Source organism: Ornithorhynchus anatinus, chromosome 18, assembly GCF_004115215.2.
Source record: "Ornithorhynchus anatinus isolate Pmale09 chromosome 18, mOrnAna1.pri.v4, whole genome shotgun sequence".
Classification (NCBI taxonomy): Eukaryota; Metazoa; Chordata; class Mammalia; order Monotremata; family Ornithorhynchidae; genus Ornithorhynchus; species Ornithorhynchus anatinus.
Genome location: NC_041745.1, coordinates 600,381 through 616,484, shown reverse-complemented (window position 1 = coordinate 616,484; position 16,104 = coordinate 600,381). Strand labels below are relative to the sequence as shown.

Below are 16,104 nucleotides of genomic sequence, written 5' to 3'. Positions count from 1 at the left end.
CTGGGGGAGATACAAATTAATCCCACATGGGGTTCACAATCTAAATAAGATGGAGAACAGTTACTGAACCCCCATTTTGCAGTTGGGAAAACTGATGCCCAGAGAAGTTAAGTGTCCCAAGGTCACACACCAGGCCGGTGACAGAGCCAGGATTAGAACCCAAGTCCTCTAGCTCCCAGGCCCGCACTCTATCCACTGGGCCACGCTGCTTCCTCAACATCTGTAAGATACAGCAACAGAGTGAAATATACAACAAAAAGAGAGCTGTCTTGGGACCAGGGGGAAAAAGCAGCGTGGCTCAGTGGAAAGGGCCCGGGCTTGGGAGTCAGAGGTCATGGGTTCAAATCCCGGCTTTGCCGCTTGTCAGCTGTGTGACTGTGGGCGAGTCACTTAACTTCTCTGGGCCTCCGTTACCTCATCTGTAAAATGGGGATTAACCGTGAGCCCCACGTGAGACAATCTGATTACCCTGTATCTCCCCCAGCGCTTAGAACAGTGCTCTGCACATACTAAGTGCTTAAATACCAACATTATTATTATTATTTTAAAAAAAGGACAAAAAGAATGGAAATGGGAAAGTTAATAAGTGGGGAGAAGTTGAGAAAATTCGCAAGAATTAAAACACAGAGGACAGATCAGTCTTGGATTTTTTTGACCGTTTGATCAATACTGAAAAGCAAGATCTTGATTGAAAGTGCAATTTGAAGGAAAAATGCAAAAATAAACTATTATTAGGCTATCCATGAAAAATACTACTGTGGTGGAACTTTGAAATTTTAAAAACAGGTGTTGAAAAACCACATATTTTCTCTTCTTAAAGCACAGAACAGTTTTTGTCAGCTCAGTCTTGGAATGGGTGTCTGAGAGGAACTGCAAGTCATCACATTTTACAGGTGTGCTAAGCCACCGGTTTTACTGCAATTACCCCAAGCTTTGAACCTCTGCCAGGAGCAGAAATAAAGAAGGTAAATATAGTCATGAGGCATGTGTGGCTGCACAAAAACACCCTAATTTTTAACATTCATTTTTGAAATCAAGATGACTACTCCCTTGCCTTTACCCTGAAAATAACCTATAGGGAGACCTCTAATCTGAAAGGACATCCACCTCCAAAATGAATCCAGATATTTGTTATTTGTCTCGCAGCTATCAAAGAGTTACACACACAGGCACTCAATTCCCGGAGATTAAGGGCTTCACAAGTAACGTCACACCCATGAGCCGTGCGATACTATTTCCTTAAAAACTGTTTAACGCTGTCCTGTTCGGACAAAACTGTAAACATTACCATAGAATGTTTCCCATCATTATTTGCCCGCTAATATAATTATCGCCTAATCATTTCCTTCTGGGTGATCGGGGCCTGAAGTAACCTCAGTGTAACTAAAAACTGACATACCGAATGGTTCTTTAAAGAGAGTGAAAGAAAAAGGAATATTTAGCACTGAGAAGCCAAGCCCGGGCAGATAAATCAAACAGTCGTATTTACTGAGTGCTTACTGTGTGCAGAGCACTGTACTCAGAGCTTGGGGGAGTAGTATATAAGAGAGTTGGTAGATACTTTCCCTGCCCTCTAGACTGTATGCTTGTTGTGGGTAGGGAATGTGTCCGTTTATTGTTGTCTTGTACTCTCCCAAGTGCTCAGTACAGTGCTCTGCACGCAGTAAATGCTCCATAAATACAACTGGATGAACGAATGCCCACGAGGGGCTTACAGTCTAGAGGGGGAGCCTTAGAAGGAGTGGATGGACAGAGGGGGCTACCGGGGGGCTGCCCTCGGCCCTTCTGCTGGTGTAGGGGGGATCGTGGAGAGACGGGGGCAGGGAGGAGGAGCTGAAGAGACCAACTCCGCCGGCTGCCACGCTGCGCCCAGGTCAAGCGCGCCCTTCGCTGGTCCGATCCACCCTCGCCAATCGCAGAGATTCCAGAAGTTGTCACCCCAGGCGGGTCTTCCTGCTCCGGCTGACTCCCGGCCCCTTCCCTCCCACCGGACCCCCCGACTGGCAGAGCCCCGAGCCTCGGAGGGATCGTGGGTGGACGGGAGAGTCGGCCACAGAGAGCGCCGATGAAATTCTCTGGGGGCAGGGGGTGGGAGAGGCCACGCGAGGAGGGTGGGGGAAGGGGCCGCTGCCGGTCCGGCGGCTCTGAGGAGCCCCTGGGTCGGAGCGAAGGCCACCAGGCCCTGAGCTGGGCCTTCTCGCTCGAGCCCCAGGGTCAGTTCTGCCGGGGCGGGGAAGGGGAGAGTCAGCATTCCAACATGGACGCTGGAGTACATATGATGATGATGATGGCATCTGTTAAGTGCTTACTCTGTGTCAAGCACTGTTCTAAGCGCCGGGGGAGATACAAGGTAATCAGGTCGGACACAGTCCCTCTCCCACCTGGAGCTCGCAGTCTTTCTCCTCATTTCACAGACGAGGTGACTGAGGCCCAGAAAAAGGAAACGACTCGCCCAAGGTCACCCAGCAGACAAGCGGCAGAGCCGGGATTAGCACCCGGGTCCTTCGGACTCCCAAGCCATTATAGGGGATAGGAGCGTGACCCCCGATGTGGGATGGGGACTGCGTCCAACCTAACTTGTACCTACCCCAGCGCTGAGAACAGTGCTGGACACACAGTAAGCGCTTAACAGGTACCACAATTATTATTCTTATCCACCAGGCCACGCTGCTTCCTTCGTGTATCTGCAGCCCACTCCCAAGGCGCACGTTCCTCAGAGCGGATTTCTTTTAGAAAAGAGGAACTGCTCTTCAAACGGCTGCCGCCTCTTGGGCAGGCAACGAGCGGTATCTGTGGTCGCCCGGCAGAACCGCTACAGATGCGTAATTCATTTGCTGTCTGCCTCGCCGAGGGAGGAGCTTTGAGAGCTTCTTGAACCCCAGCCAAGAAAATCCCCCGAAGAAACTTCGACCTCTGGAATAAACTGCCTGCAGTTCATAAGGAAACCGCAGCCGAAGGCCACTTGGGCAACGGCCCGCCAGGGAAGCGGTGGCCGCCGGGGGGTCGGAGGGCCGGAGGGGAAGAGTCTCCGGGGCCCGGGAGGAAGCGGAAAATGCAGGCTGGCAGATGTGCCCGGCTTCACGTTGCGCCCGCTCCGAGGCCCGACCCTGGACGCGCATTCCCACAACGGCGGCAGGGAACGTCCTGGGAGGTGGGAACGGCGACCACCTGCCCCGTCACCCGAGTCAGTCGGTCGGTCAGTCGATCGTATTTATTAAGCCCTTACTGTGTGCAAAACACCGTACTAAGCGCTTGGGAGAATACAATGAAACAATAAATAGACACGTTCCCTGCCCGCAGCGAGCTTATGGCCTAGAGCGGGAGACAGGCATTAACAGAAATAATTAAGTGACAGCTGTGGACATAAGTGGTGTGGGGCTGAGGTGGGTTGGGGGAATAAAGGGAGTAAGTCAGGGCGACACAGAAGGGAGTGAGAGAAGAGGAAAGGGGGGCTTATTCACGGAAGGCCTCTTGGAGGAGATGGGCCTTCAATATGGCTTGGAAGCGGGGGAGAGTCGTCTGTTGGAAACCACCGGATGGAGGTGAACGGCCGGACCAGCCTGCTGGGCCAGGGAGTTCCGGGGGGGGGGGGGGGGGGTCCCCTTAGCCTGGGTCCGTGGCCTCCATACAGAGTCGGGGGTGGGGGCCCAGCCCAGAGTCCGACAGCACTAGGGAACAGGGAACCACCTCGACCGCAACACCCTACCACACCCTTGGAATGGATGGAAGTCCAAGCGACCTCAGGCAGGAAGCTTCTTGAGGACAAGGATCGTGTTAACCTACTCTATTGTCCTGTCCCCTCCACACCCAGTAAGTACTCAAAAAATGCCACCGACTGAATGATTCGGAGGTGACCTGCACCAGGACAGACTGCAGAGAGACTGCCTGGGACCCTCTCCCTCTCCACAAGCCACACCCTCCCAAAATCCCACCTCCAAGAAGCCTTCCCGACTCACCTCTCCGCAATCTATCAGCCAATTTTAGCCCCTGTGAACTTTAGTTCTATCAAGGCTCAGCCTTCGAGCGCACACGTGTGCTCGATTATTTATTCTGGTGGCTCCAGCCTGGCCCCTTCTAGACGGTAAGCTCGTTGTGGGCAGGCAACATGGCTGTTCTGTTGTCGTACTGTCGTCTCCCTAGTACAGTGCCCTGCACACAGTAAGCACTCAATAAATATGAGCGACTGAAGTATGTTTATCTTTGTCTCCCCGTTAAAGTGTAAGTTCCTCGTGGACAGGAAATGGGTCGCTTCCTCATCTGGAACCCCCCCAGGTACTTCAGTGGTGGACTTCCCCAAGTGAGCACTCGATCACTGAGACTATTACAACTCCAACAACAGCTGTCTGTTCCAGGGGGTCCCGGGGACAACCAAACCATAGGCTGGAAGCAGCTGAATGGGCAAATGAAACCAGGCTGGGCCCTTTGCTCCTAGACAGAACAGATGAGCCTACAAAGCGCCTCTGCTTATGCAGATTCAAGGGCAAAGACATTGCTGTATCTGCCCTGGTCTTCCGAAACACTCAGCTGGGGATGATGAGTGAAAAGAAAAGGCAGAAGAGGCAATCCAGACACCAACAAAACTTCAAATGGCATTTAAAATTTTTTAAAAAGTCTCTCCCAAAAACCTGTAAGAAGGAGAGAAGAGGAGAACACAGTTCTGGACTGCTGCCCTCGTGAAGGAGGAACGTGCCTACCAATTCCGTCGTAGTTTACTCTCCCAAGCGCTTAGTACAGTGCTCTGCACACAGTAAGAGCTCAATAAGTACAACTGATTGATTACCAATTCCTACTACAATGTACTTTCCCAAGTGCTCAGTGCATAGTTTGTTTTATGATATTCAAGCGCTATGTTTCAGGCACTAAACCCATCACCTGTGTTCAATAAATATCAGTGATTCATTGATTGATTCGGCGGCAGGAGTTAACGAGAAGGGCAATACGCTCAACGGCGAAGCTTTCCCCGTCCATCGTTCTTTCCATCAGAAATATGGCTGAGAACCCTGCCACCCCCAGCCGGCCCCTTCCCCCTTCTCCTATCCCAACCCATAGCTGAAGTCAACGACCCACCCTGCAAGACAGCGGCCAATATAATATTTAACAGTCAGGCGAAGCTCTTCGTGGGCAGGACCGTGCGTCTGACTGCTGGGGTGCTTTCCTGAGTGCTCGGCACAACACTCTGCACCCAGCAGCAATTAGCGCGTGCCACTGCCCGCTCCGGGAGAGTCTCACGGTGCCGCTGAAGTGAAAGGCCCAGTCCCTTCTCTCCTCACAGAGTCTGTTTTGAGGGAATCCCAAGGATCTTGGAAGAGATTAAAGAAGACAAAGGAAGGGGGTCTGCGGGATCTTCTGCCATCCAGAAGGATGTCCTTCCGATTAAATTCAAAATGCCAGGGGAAGCTCTGCTCTCCTCTTGTGGGATCCTATAGGCGCCTTATTATTATTACGGTATTTGTTAAGTTTTTACTGAGTGTCAAACACTGTTTTAAGTGCTACTAAGAGAAGGTGCCAGTAGAAAGTGCCAAACTGCTTCAGAAGCTGCGTGGCCTAGTGTATAGAGCAGGGGCCTGGGAGTCAGAAGGAACTCTTTCTAATCCCGGTTCTGTCACTCCTCTGCCGTGTGACCTTGGGCAAATCACTTCATTTCTCTGGGCCTCAGTTACCTCATCTGTAAAATGGGGATGAAGACTGTGAGCCCCATGTGGGACAGGGACTGTGTCCAACCCGATTTACTTGTATTCACCCCAGTGCTTAGTACAGCGCCTGGCACAGAGTAAGCGCTTAACAAATACCATAATTATTAAAAAGCACTATTATTATTACAAAGAGTGGGGGCTTCACTCACCAGGTTGGGCAGACCAGGCCATCGGGGGCCCGGAGAGCAAGCTGCCAGGACCCAGCAGCTCCCCGGCAGCAGGTGGAAGGAAAACTCTGCAGGGGATCAGCCTGGATGATCCTTCCTCGGAAATGGGTCACAGCAAAGGTAGACCCCGGACAGAAACGCCACGACGATACATTGCCGGAGTGACGGAAAAACCAAAGACGTCTCCCATTCCCCGTGCAGGGTAGAGAACCTTCAAAGGGTCGTTGCATCATTCGTTGTGACTTTTCTCCTCCCTCCCCAAGCACGACGGAGATCCCTCCCACAAACTGGACAGGTGAAGTCGGAACTCACTCTCTCTATTGATTAGAGGCTTATGTAAAGCAGGAAAGCACTTACCACCAAATCCCAGTTATTTTGTTCAAGCAACGTAATAGCTTCATCAATATTTTCAATACCGGTGCAGGCCTAAAAAACAAGGAAAAGAAAAAGATAATTTACATTTGATTCTGAAAAGTAAGGATTCCTGAAACTTTAGAACACCAGGGACATAAAAGTTTGAGGTTTTAAGACTCCCCTCAAAAAAGTAAGCCAATACAGATTCAATGTTCCTGAAACACGCTCATCCCAAAAGGTTTGACTTGGCATCAAAATAGACTGAATAATCTTGAAAATCCGACAGGGATGGGCACTGCTGGGTTACAGAATCTCCAGGGAGCTTCACTCGCCTCTAGTTAGTGCTGTTTATCTGTAATTTATTTATTTATATTAATGTCTGTCTCCCCCTCTGGACTGTGATTTCGCTGTGGACAGAGAGTGTGCATGTTTATTGTTGGACTGTACTCTCCCAAGTGCCTAGTACAGTGCTCTGCACACAGTAAGTGCTGTACAGTGCTCTGCACACAGCAAGCGCTCAGTAAATACTGCTGGTGATCACGAGTCAACGTTTGACCCGCATGCTGACAGGACAAGATGCGTGCTCATCCCTCCCGTGTGAGCTACCGAATTTTGTCACGGCTCCCCACATTTTGCCACGGCTCCCCATTCAAGCTGAATCCCCCTTGACGATCCGCCAGCTGGATTCTGGTACCGCCACGATGAGCCTGCCCCGACCTTGGCAGAATCGTTCTCCCTCTGTGATATATGTCAGAGCCGGGGCCTGGGTGCCGATGGGGCGGGAGATGGAGGGGGATGAACCTTATTCCTCTCGCTCAAGGCAGAGACCCTGAGGGCCAGAGAAACAGTGACTTGCCGAGGGGGCCAGGGACCCGCAGATACGCATGCACGCAAGAAGCTTCTGGGCTCTCGGCCCCCTTGACCTAAACACCTTCCGCCCTAGGGGTCCGGGCCACCTCTTCACGCCGCTCTAATGCGGCCTCGCTTCTAAGCCAGAGTCAGTCCCCAAAGGGATCAGGCCCAGTTATTTCTCACAGGGCCGGCCTCTTCCATGATGATTCAGGTGAGGGCTATTTAACCACAGCCGACTGAGGAAATACTGTATGAAAAGGTGGTGTGTGCATGTGTGTGTGTACGCGCACACAGAAGAGCACACTCAAAAGCCTCCAGAGAAACCCTAATGAAGATCAGGTGTCCCAGGCCAACATCTGCTCCACCACCAGATACTCCTCTGTGACTACCTTATTGTGCTCGTGGCTACGATGAACAGTCATATTTGTGTAGGAGGAGCATACTTCGGCCTCAGGACTCCAGGACCCGAACAGGCCCGTATGCGATCCCAATGCCTGAACCTCCATCCGTGAGGTTTCCGTGCTCCCCCAGGATGAAGCCGGGGTGAAGGCCCAATAGCCAAACCCGGGATGCCAAAAAGTCACCTCACAGAATGGCCCAGGAAGGGTCACGTCGGCAATCTCCCAAAGAGAAGGCGGGATGGAGGCCAAAATAGGGGGAGGTCAGGGTCACCCTCAGAGCAAGGGTTCCTTAAAGAGGAGCCAGTCCCTGGGGTCCCCTCAGCAAATGAGCCCCAAGCCAATCTTGAGAGGCAGCCCCTTCTTGCCCCATTTCACCTTTCCCCTTCCCCACCCCTCTGGGGCCCGTGGAGGGGACGGAGGAACAGATGTGACAGGTGAAATAATAACATCGATAATAGCTGTGGTATGTGTTAAGCGCTTACTACGTGTCAAGCACCATACTAAGTGCTGCGGTAGATACAAGATCATCACGTCCTACGTGAGGCTCACAGTCTAAGTAGGAGGGAGCACTGGTACTGAATCGCCATTCTGCAGGTGAGAAAACTGAGCCACGGAGACTTATCCATGGTCTCGCAGCAGACGAGTGGCAGAGGTGGGATCAGAACCCAGGTCCTCTGAGTCCCAAGCCCCGGCTCTTTCCTCTAGGCCGGTGTCACCACTGCCAACTCCTGGAAGTTGGCTAGCCGGCTAGCGGCAGGGGCTATCCCAAAACCTGAGCCACCGCGTTCCTGAAAACCCTCCAGGCTGGTCAAGGGACGACCAAGCACAAAAACACCCCTCTGAGGCGCGGCCTCGGGGGGGACGGGGCCGATGGGTGAAAAGGGGTCCCCAGGACCAGCAGAGCTAAAACCTTCACAGCGGCCCAACAACTCCAGCTTTCCTACGAACAGGATCTCGAGCTCTTCACGATCGTCACATTTTCTACTAAATTGGTCCCGGGGAACTGGTTTTCCTTCCGCCCCATAATTACGGGACTCTTCGGGCGGCAGTTTAAAGCGAAACCAGGCCAAACCCCACACGTTGTTAGTAAATATGCAGTTTTTCAAGAAAACGGAACTGGGCGAGGGAGACCGGCCTTGCCATCTGGGAGACTTCTGGCTGGAGCTCCCTTAGACTGCGCTGCCCTGGCCAACCTGGGTTCATTCGGCCGCCTGCCCCGATCCCAGTCCCTCCCGCCCTAGCTGGTCCCCTGGGGTCAGACTGCAAAATGAGGATGAAATTCTGGCACTTCTTGCCGCCTTAGAGAGAGCCCCACGTAGGACAGGGACTGTCCAACTCGATCATCTTGTATCTAGTGTTTGGCACATAGTACGGGCTTAACTAATGACACAGCACAGTTATGACTACTATCGGTGCCCCGTGAGCCGGGGGCCAAAATGAAATGCCACAGAAACCTGACCTAGTGGACATATCACAGCCGATACTGACCGGTGAGATGACATCATCACCACCCCAAAACACTGGGCGAAACCCTACGCTGCCAGGGGCTGAGAGTCATCCCGTAAGAAAAACACTGTGCAAAACCAGTGCCACCAAGGGCCAAAAGCCTTCTTGGGAGAAAAACACTGCAGAAAGTTCCTTTTTCATCACTTCAGGGAACGGAGATGGCCAGGAAAACAGAAACCCAAAAATAATCCCAGGGTCTCATTTCTGCCCCTAGCCGAGGTTCCTCCTCCACCACCGAACCCTTTCCAGAGTGTCAAACAAAAAGCACATTTTACGTGCCCGGGGGGCTTGAAGGCGCCTGGCCACCCCAGCCCTCCGTCCACGACAGCTTTTCGGGAGGTGGGAGCAGCTAAAAGTCAGCAGGGAGAAGAAACAGAAGGGCAAGCTCCCCCCTGGAAACCTTCGGATCACGGTCCCATTCGCCTGGGGAACGACAGCAGGCCCATAAAGGGCTCCACCGTCGGGCAGGTGGAGACGGACTTCCAGAAAGACAGGGACAGCGCAGTTGCTGCATCACCCCGCTCTGGACCACCGGCCCAACTCTGGACCGGCATGGCATCCAGCGACCCCGAGTGAGGAACGCCCCTCTGGCGGGTCGCCGGCGCGGGGGGAAAGTCTTGCTCCAGCCCACGTGTCTGGGGTCCCCTCCCCAGTGCTTAGTACAGTGCTCGATCCACAGCGGGCACTCGGGGAGTGGCATTAGCCACTGATTTATGCTTTCAGGTACTGGGCTATACGTTTTCTCCTTCGATAGGTCCACGACGACCGCAGAGAGATTAAAGTTTCCCCCAAAGTATCATTTGGTACGAGACTGTTCTCCCACAGAACTGGTTCCTTCGATAGTTTTCATTTCTTTTTCCTAGCCACAAGAGGGGGCACAAAGGTACAAATTCGACAACGAATTTCAACCCGTCGGGTGCCCGGCCCAGGCTGACATTGTTTTATTGCTCCCAAATTGAGAAAATGTCTTTGAAAAGACACAACCCGGGGCTTTACTGGTGGGCCGGCTGTCCCAAATGGGGGTCTCCCGCACCGAGGCGGGAACACTACAGGCAGACACCCCAGGCCGCCCCACCCATCCAAATCCGAAAGGAGACAGATGGGGGGGGAGACCACCAGGGGAATTATAACAATAATAGTAACAATAATAACAGTACTTGTTCAGCGCTAAGCGCCAAGCACTGTTCTAAGCACTGAGGTGGATACAAGTTAATCGGGTTGGACACAGTCCCTGTCCTAAATGGACCCCACACTATTCTTGCTGTGTGACTGTGGGCAAGTCACTTAACTTCTCTGTGCCTCAGTTCCCTCATCTGTAAAATAGGGATGAAGACTGTGAGCCCCACGTGGGACAACCTGATTCCCCTGTGTCTACCCCAGCGCTTAGAACAGTGCTCTGCACATAGTAAGCGCTTAACAAACACCAACACTATTATCAATCCCCATTTTACAGATGAGGTAACTGAGGCCCAGAGTAGTGAAGTGACTTGCCCAAAGTCACAACGCAGATACGCGGCAGAGCTGGGATTAGAACCCAAGCCCTTCCGACTCCCAGGCCCGGGTTCTATCTACCAGGCCGCAATGACTCTGTTTTTAAACTTTACGTCTGCCTCTTCCGTTTGAGGGTAAGGTCTTTGTAGACTGGTCACTTGTTCGTTTTCATTCATTCAATCGCATTTATTGAGCGCTTACTCCGTGCGGAGCACCGTACTAAGAACTTGGAATGTACAGTTTGGCAATAGTTAGAGACCATCCCTGACCGACGACAGGCTCACGGTCTAAAAGGGGGAGACAGGCCGCAGAGCAAAACAGAACAAAACAAAAACAAGACATCATCAAGATAAATAGAATCAAGGGGATGTACCCCTCATCAACCAAGTAAATAGGGTAATAAATAATATATCCAAATAACCCGTGAACCCTGCCCTCCAGCAGCTTACGCCAAGTTCCCCGGGACAGACAGCTCCTCCAGACGGTCTTCCCTGATTATCCCTTCCCCACCTTCAGCCCTTCCACGTCACCCCAGCTACTGAGTACTCACCTCTTGCCCTGCACAAACCTATTCACTTCATTCTTTCCTCGTACCTGCCATTTCTTTGACCATCTGTCTCCTTTGACTATGTTCGTTTTGATCTGAGCACTCCCCCATTTGTCGGCCGTGTGACCCAGGGCAGGTCACTGCACTTCTCTGGGCCTCAGTTCCCTCATCTATAAAATGGGGATTAAGAGGGTGAACCCCATGTGGGGCATGGACTGTGTCTGACCTGATTACCTCGTATCTACCCCGTGCTCAGAACAGTGACCGGCACACAGTAAGTGCTTAACAAATACCATAAATAAAAATAGATAGAACAGAGTTCTGCACATTGTAGAGGCTCAGTAAATATCACTGATAATGGCTCCCTCCCGGGCCAATTAGACCATCCACTAATGAGTCACTTCCTCCGCGAGGGAGGCCACCCTGGGTCCCCGACCTTACCCACCAATGAACTGCCTCTTCCGTGAGGGAGACCCCCCACCTACCCTCCACCCCCGACTCTTCTGCCCCTGATCCCCAGGGTTCTCTGGTCCCTAGGGGGTGGAAGGAGCTCTCGAAGTCGCTAGAGAGCCCGCCCAACCCTGTCATTGTGTGGATCCAGCTGACTCACCCCTCCAGTCACTCACCACCCGCCTCCACCGTGAACGGGAGGGGAAGCTGCCCTTTGGCCTAACAGAGGAGTACCGGGAGCCACACGGGCAGAAGCCCTAGGGGACCGGAGATGCCACCTGTGCCCGCTCATCACCGTGGGAGCGGTCAGTCTTTGTGGGCCCCGAGCACGTGCAGAAGACGAGTCGGAAATGGTGACAGACTGCCAAGAATCCTCAGGACCCCCACCCCCAACAGCTGTCAACCTTTTTATTAGGCACTTACTGTGCACAGAGCACTCTACTAAACGCTCGGAAAAGTACAATATAACAACTGAACAGACACATTCCCTGCTCGTAACGAGCTGACAGTCCAGAAGGGGAGAGAGACATTAATACAGATAAATAAAATTATAGATATGGACCTAACTGCAGTAGGGTTGGGAAGGCGGGAGCGACACGGCTTCAGGACGCTTCAGGAGACCCCAGGACATTTCAGGACGCTCTGGCTCCTCCCCGGCCTCCAAAATTTCTCTCCGATTCAAACGGCACTCAACTCTCCAACAGCTTAGGCGGGAGAGCGCCAGTGCGGACAGTTAAAGGAAGCTTTCATTCTCAGGGAGAGAGCTGAACAGCTACACGAAATACACATTTTCTGAGAAGGGAAGGCACAGGGGGAGCAATTCCAGAGTGTCATGGCTGGGGCCCAAAAAACCAGCCTCTTGCAATGGGCCCTCCAGAATGACCAAGGCAGGTACTGGAAAGAGAGAGGGAGGAAGGGAAGAGAAAGGAAAGACAGAGGGAGACAGGGAGGGAGGGAAGAGAAAAGAAGGAGGGAGCGGGATGAAGATCAAGCAAGGTTAAGGCCTAAAGCCGCAAGGGAGGGAGCACTGGGGGATGGAGCCAAGGCTGGGGAAGAGGCGATTAGACTGTAAGCCCGTCAAACGGCAGGGACCGTCTCTATCTGTTGCCGACTTGTTCATTCCAAGCGCTTAGTACAGTGCTCTGCACATAGTAAGTGCTCAATAAATACTATTAAATGAAATACTATTGAATGAGGGGGTTTCCTGGGCGGGACCCAAATTCCCAGGCAGGGCACCTCGCCTCCTGCCCAGCACAGGGCAGACACACCCACCCAACTCAGTCCTCTAGACTGGAAGCTCATTGTGGCAGGATCTGTGTCTATTGTGTTGTGTTGTACTCTCCCAAGTGCTTAGTACAGTGCTCTGTCCACGGCCAGCACTCAATAAATACGACTGACTGATCAACTCGACTGTATTGCTCTCGCCCAACCACCAAGTACACGGTGCTCTGCACACACTAAGTGCTCAATAAATGCTACTGATTGGGCCGAATGCACCTCCAACAGAGAGGAAACAACTTCCCCATTTCTTCAAATCCCCGGGGGTGGAGGAACACGGGGTAGCAGTGTGGCCTAATGGAAAGAGCACGGGCCTGGGAGTCAGAGGACGTGGGTTCTAATCCCGGCTCCACCACGACTGCTGTGTGACCTTGGGCAAGTAGCTTCACTTCTCTGTGCCTCGGTTTCCTCATCTGTAAACTGGGGATTAAGGGATTAAGACCGTGAGCCCCACGCGAGTCAGGGACTGTGTCCGACCTGATTACCTTGTATCTACCCCAACACAGTGGGGGCAGAACAGTGCTCGGCACAAAGCAGGCGTTTAGCAAATACCAAAACAGAAATAATAATGTGGGCTCTGCTGGGCGCAAGCCCGCTGCTGTAAATTCCCTGGTGAGAAAGAGTCCATCTTCTGCCGTGGAAAGGGAGATTTAAAATACCTGCTCAATTCTACATTGCATCACTCCCGGAAACACAGGTCTACTCGTCTGGAGCAACAAAGCAGACCGACTCATTACGTTTTCCTTTGGCCGTGACAGCGCTCTGGGTTAAAGTTTGTGGACAACTGCATTTCTGCCTTTTATCTTTACATGGTTTGCTTCAGCCCGCTGCCGCTGCCCCCAGACCACCTCCGAAAAGCTCCCAAGATGTGCCAGGAGTCCAAAACCAAGTCTTCCAAAAGCTCCTTGTGGGCAGGGATTGTGTCTACCGACTCGATTGTACTCTCCTCTCCAAAGCGCTCAGTTCGGCGCTCCGCACCCGTACGCGCTCAATAAATAGAAGCAGCGTGGCCTATGGTGGGCAGTGGGCCTGGGAGTCAGAAGGACCTAGGTTCTAATCCTGGCTCCGCCACTTGTCTGCTGAATGACCTTGGGCAAACCACTTTACTTCTCTGTGCCTCGGTTACCTCATCTGTAAAATGGGGATTGAGACTGTGAGCGCTATACGGTACCGGGACTGTGTCCAACCCTATTTGCTTGTATCCTCCCCAGCGCTTAGTACAATGCCTGGCACACAGTAAGCGCTTAAACACCACAATTATTATTATTATTAATTCCTCTCAAAAAAACCTATTCCCCTGTGTCTCGCTCTCATCTCTCTCATCACTGACTCAACTCTCTCATCAGTGACCGCCTGCTCTCACCCTCTCTCCCGTCCGGAGCCCCCTCCCCGACCAGCAGACCACCACTCTCGCCACCTTCGGAGCCCTTCCCCATCTGCAGCCCATCCCCATCTTGCACACTCCAACTGCCTAAACCACCAGAGTCCCCATGCACATCAATCAATCAATCAATCATCAATTTCCTGAGCCCTATGGTAAGCGCTTGGGAGAGTCCAATACCACAGAGTTGTCAGATACGTTCCCTGGCCACAGTGAGCTTACAGTCTGGAGGGGGAGACGAACATTAATATAAACTACGGACATGGACATAGGTGCTGAGGGGTTGAGGGTGGAGTGGAAAAAGGGTACAAACCCAAGTGCAAGGGTGATGTAGAAGGGAGAGGGAGTAGAGGAAATGCACAAGTCTCCAAAGTGCCTGATCTCCCCAGTAGGGCAACACCGATCCCCTAATCCCATTGTTCTCTCCAGAGGGCTCGGTACAGTGCTCCGCACCCAGCGGGGGCTCAATCAAGACTAGTGATCGATGGAATCCAGCTGCACGGGGTCTCTCGGCGGGACCAGGCCACAAGGCCAGAGGTTGGCCCACTCAGGTTCGGAATGGCTCGGTTTAGGAATCACTTTCTCACCCCGGAAACTGAAAAAAAAAAATCCCCCAAATAACAACAACAGGATCTGGACCATTCGCTGAATGCATCTCTTTGTTACATAAACCCATTAGCTTTCTTTCTGAAAAACGTTAGAAAAAACCCTCCTGATTCATCAATGCTCGCCTGTCCTCGTAAGCCCAGGAAATACCTCCAACACCCCCTCCCTCCTGGCTCCTGTCTGCCAGAACTGGAGGTGGACCTTGGTATTCATTCCTTTACCACAAACATACTCCGCTCCCTCTTGAAATGATTAACACTACTTACTTTCGGAGCTGACTTTGGCAATCGGTTCCCCATTCTAACCACGGTGAGAAGGGTGGGGAGTAGGGGACGGGGTAGAGGGGGAGGCAAAAAAATTCTACCTGCAATCACACTCGTTTCTGAGCTGAGCTTAGAACAATAAGCCTATATGGGTCACGGGCATCCTCGCCTCTACGCATTTTGCCTTTGAGATGGCAACTCTGAATTGGTTTGGCGTGCCTCCTTATCTCAAAACATTCTCATTCTTATCAGCTGGCCCAGAACGTGGGACTGGCTTCTCCCGGTGCTTATCTCCTCCGAGTTTGGGGGCCTGATGAACTCCACCGCTTTCACGGTGAAGAACTCCCCCGAGAAGGACAATTCATCACAGACCTTCCCTCCCGGGGACAGTTCTTTTTAGCGATTGACCCCATTCCCCAAGACCCAGGCCCGACGCCTAATATTGTGATCTCGGGGAAACGAGGTCAGGGCTGCGGCGGGCGGGGAGCGACCAGTTCTACTCCTTCCAGAGCCACTGGTCACTGGTCCTCTGTGGGCCGGAGCCTCCTCATCTGGAAAATGGGGGTGACAGTGCTCGCTTCTTCCTACTTTACGGGGGTGCTGTGAGGACAGAATGAGCTGACTGATAAGAAAATGGATGGCGTCAAGCAAATTCAAGATGGTATTGTCAATAGACTGTGAGTCCCATGTGGGACAGGGACTGTGTCCAACCTGACTTGTAGTGATGGTATTTAACTGAGTGCTTACTAAGTGCAGAGAACTACATTAAGCATATGGGAAAGTACAGTATCTACTCCAGCGCTTAGTACAGTGATCGGCACATAAGAAAGGCTCAACAGGTATGATGAGGAGGAGGAGGAGGGGGATTACTGAGCTGGCCCTTTCTTTGAAAGAGCCCCCAAGCCGTTGCCACTAAATTAACTGACAACGTGGGACATAAAAGAATCTAGCTTAGTAGCAAGAGCATGGGCTTGGGAGTCAGGGGATGTGGATTCTAATGCCGACTCTGCCGCTTGTCTGCTGTGTTACCTTGGGCAGGCCACCTCACTTATCTGTGCCTTAGATCCCTAATCTGTAAAATGGGGATGAAGACAGTGAACCCCATGTGGGACAAC

The 16,104-nt window shown here is 52.3% G+C and overlaps 1 protein-coding gene across 2 annotated transcripts in view; it reads right to left on the bottom strand.

Moving 5' to 3' along the window:
• The window catches only part of FAF1 (Fas associated factor 1), a 138,152-nt gene that overhangs the window by 116,704 nt on the left and 5,344 nt on the right, over positions 1-16,104 (bottom strand). For both annotated transcript variants that reach the window (XM_029083128.2, XM_039914729.1), the window contains exon 2: positions 6,218-6,286. In XM_029083128.2, coding sequence (XP_028938961.2) covers positions 6,218-6,286 — 69 coding nt within the window. The remainder of the gene's footprint in view (positions 1-6,217; positions 6,287-16,104) is intronic.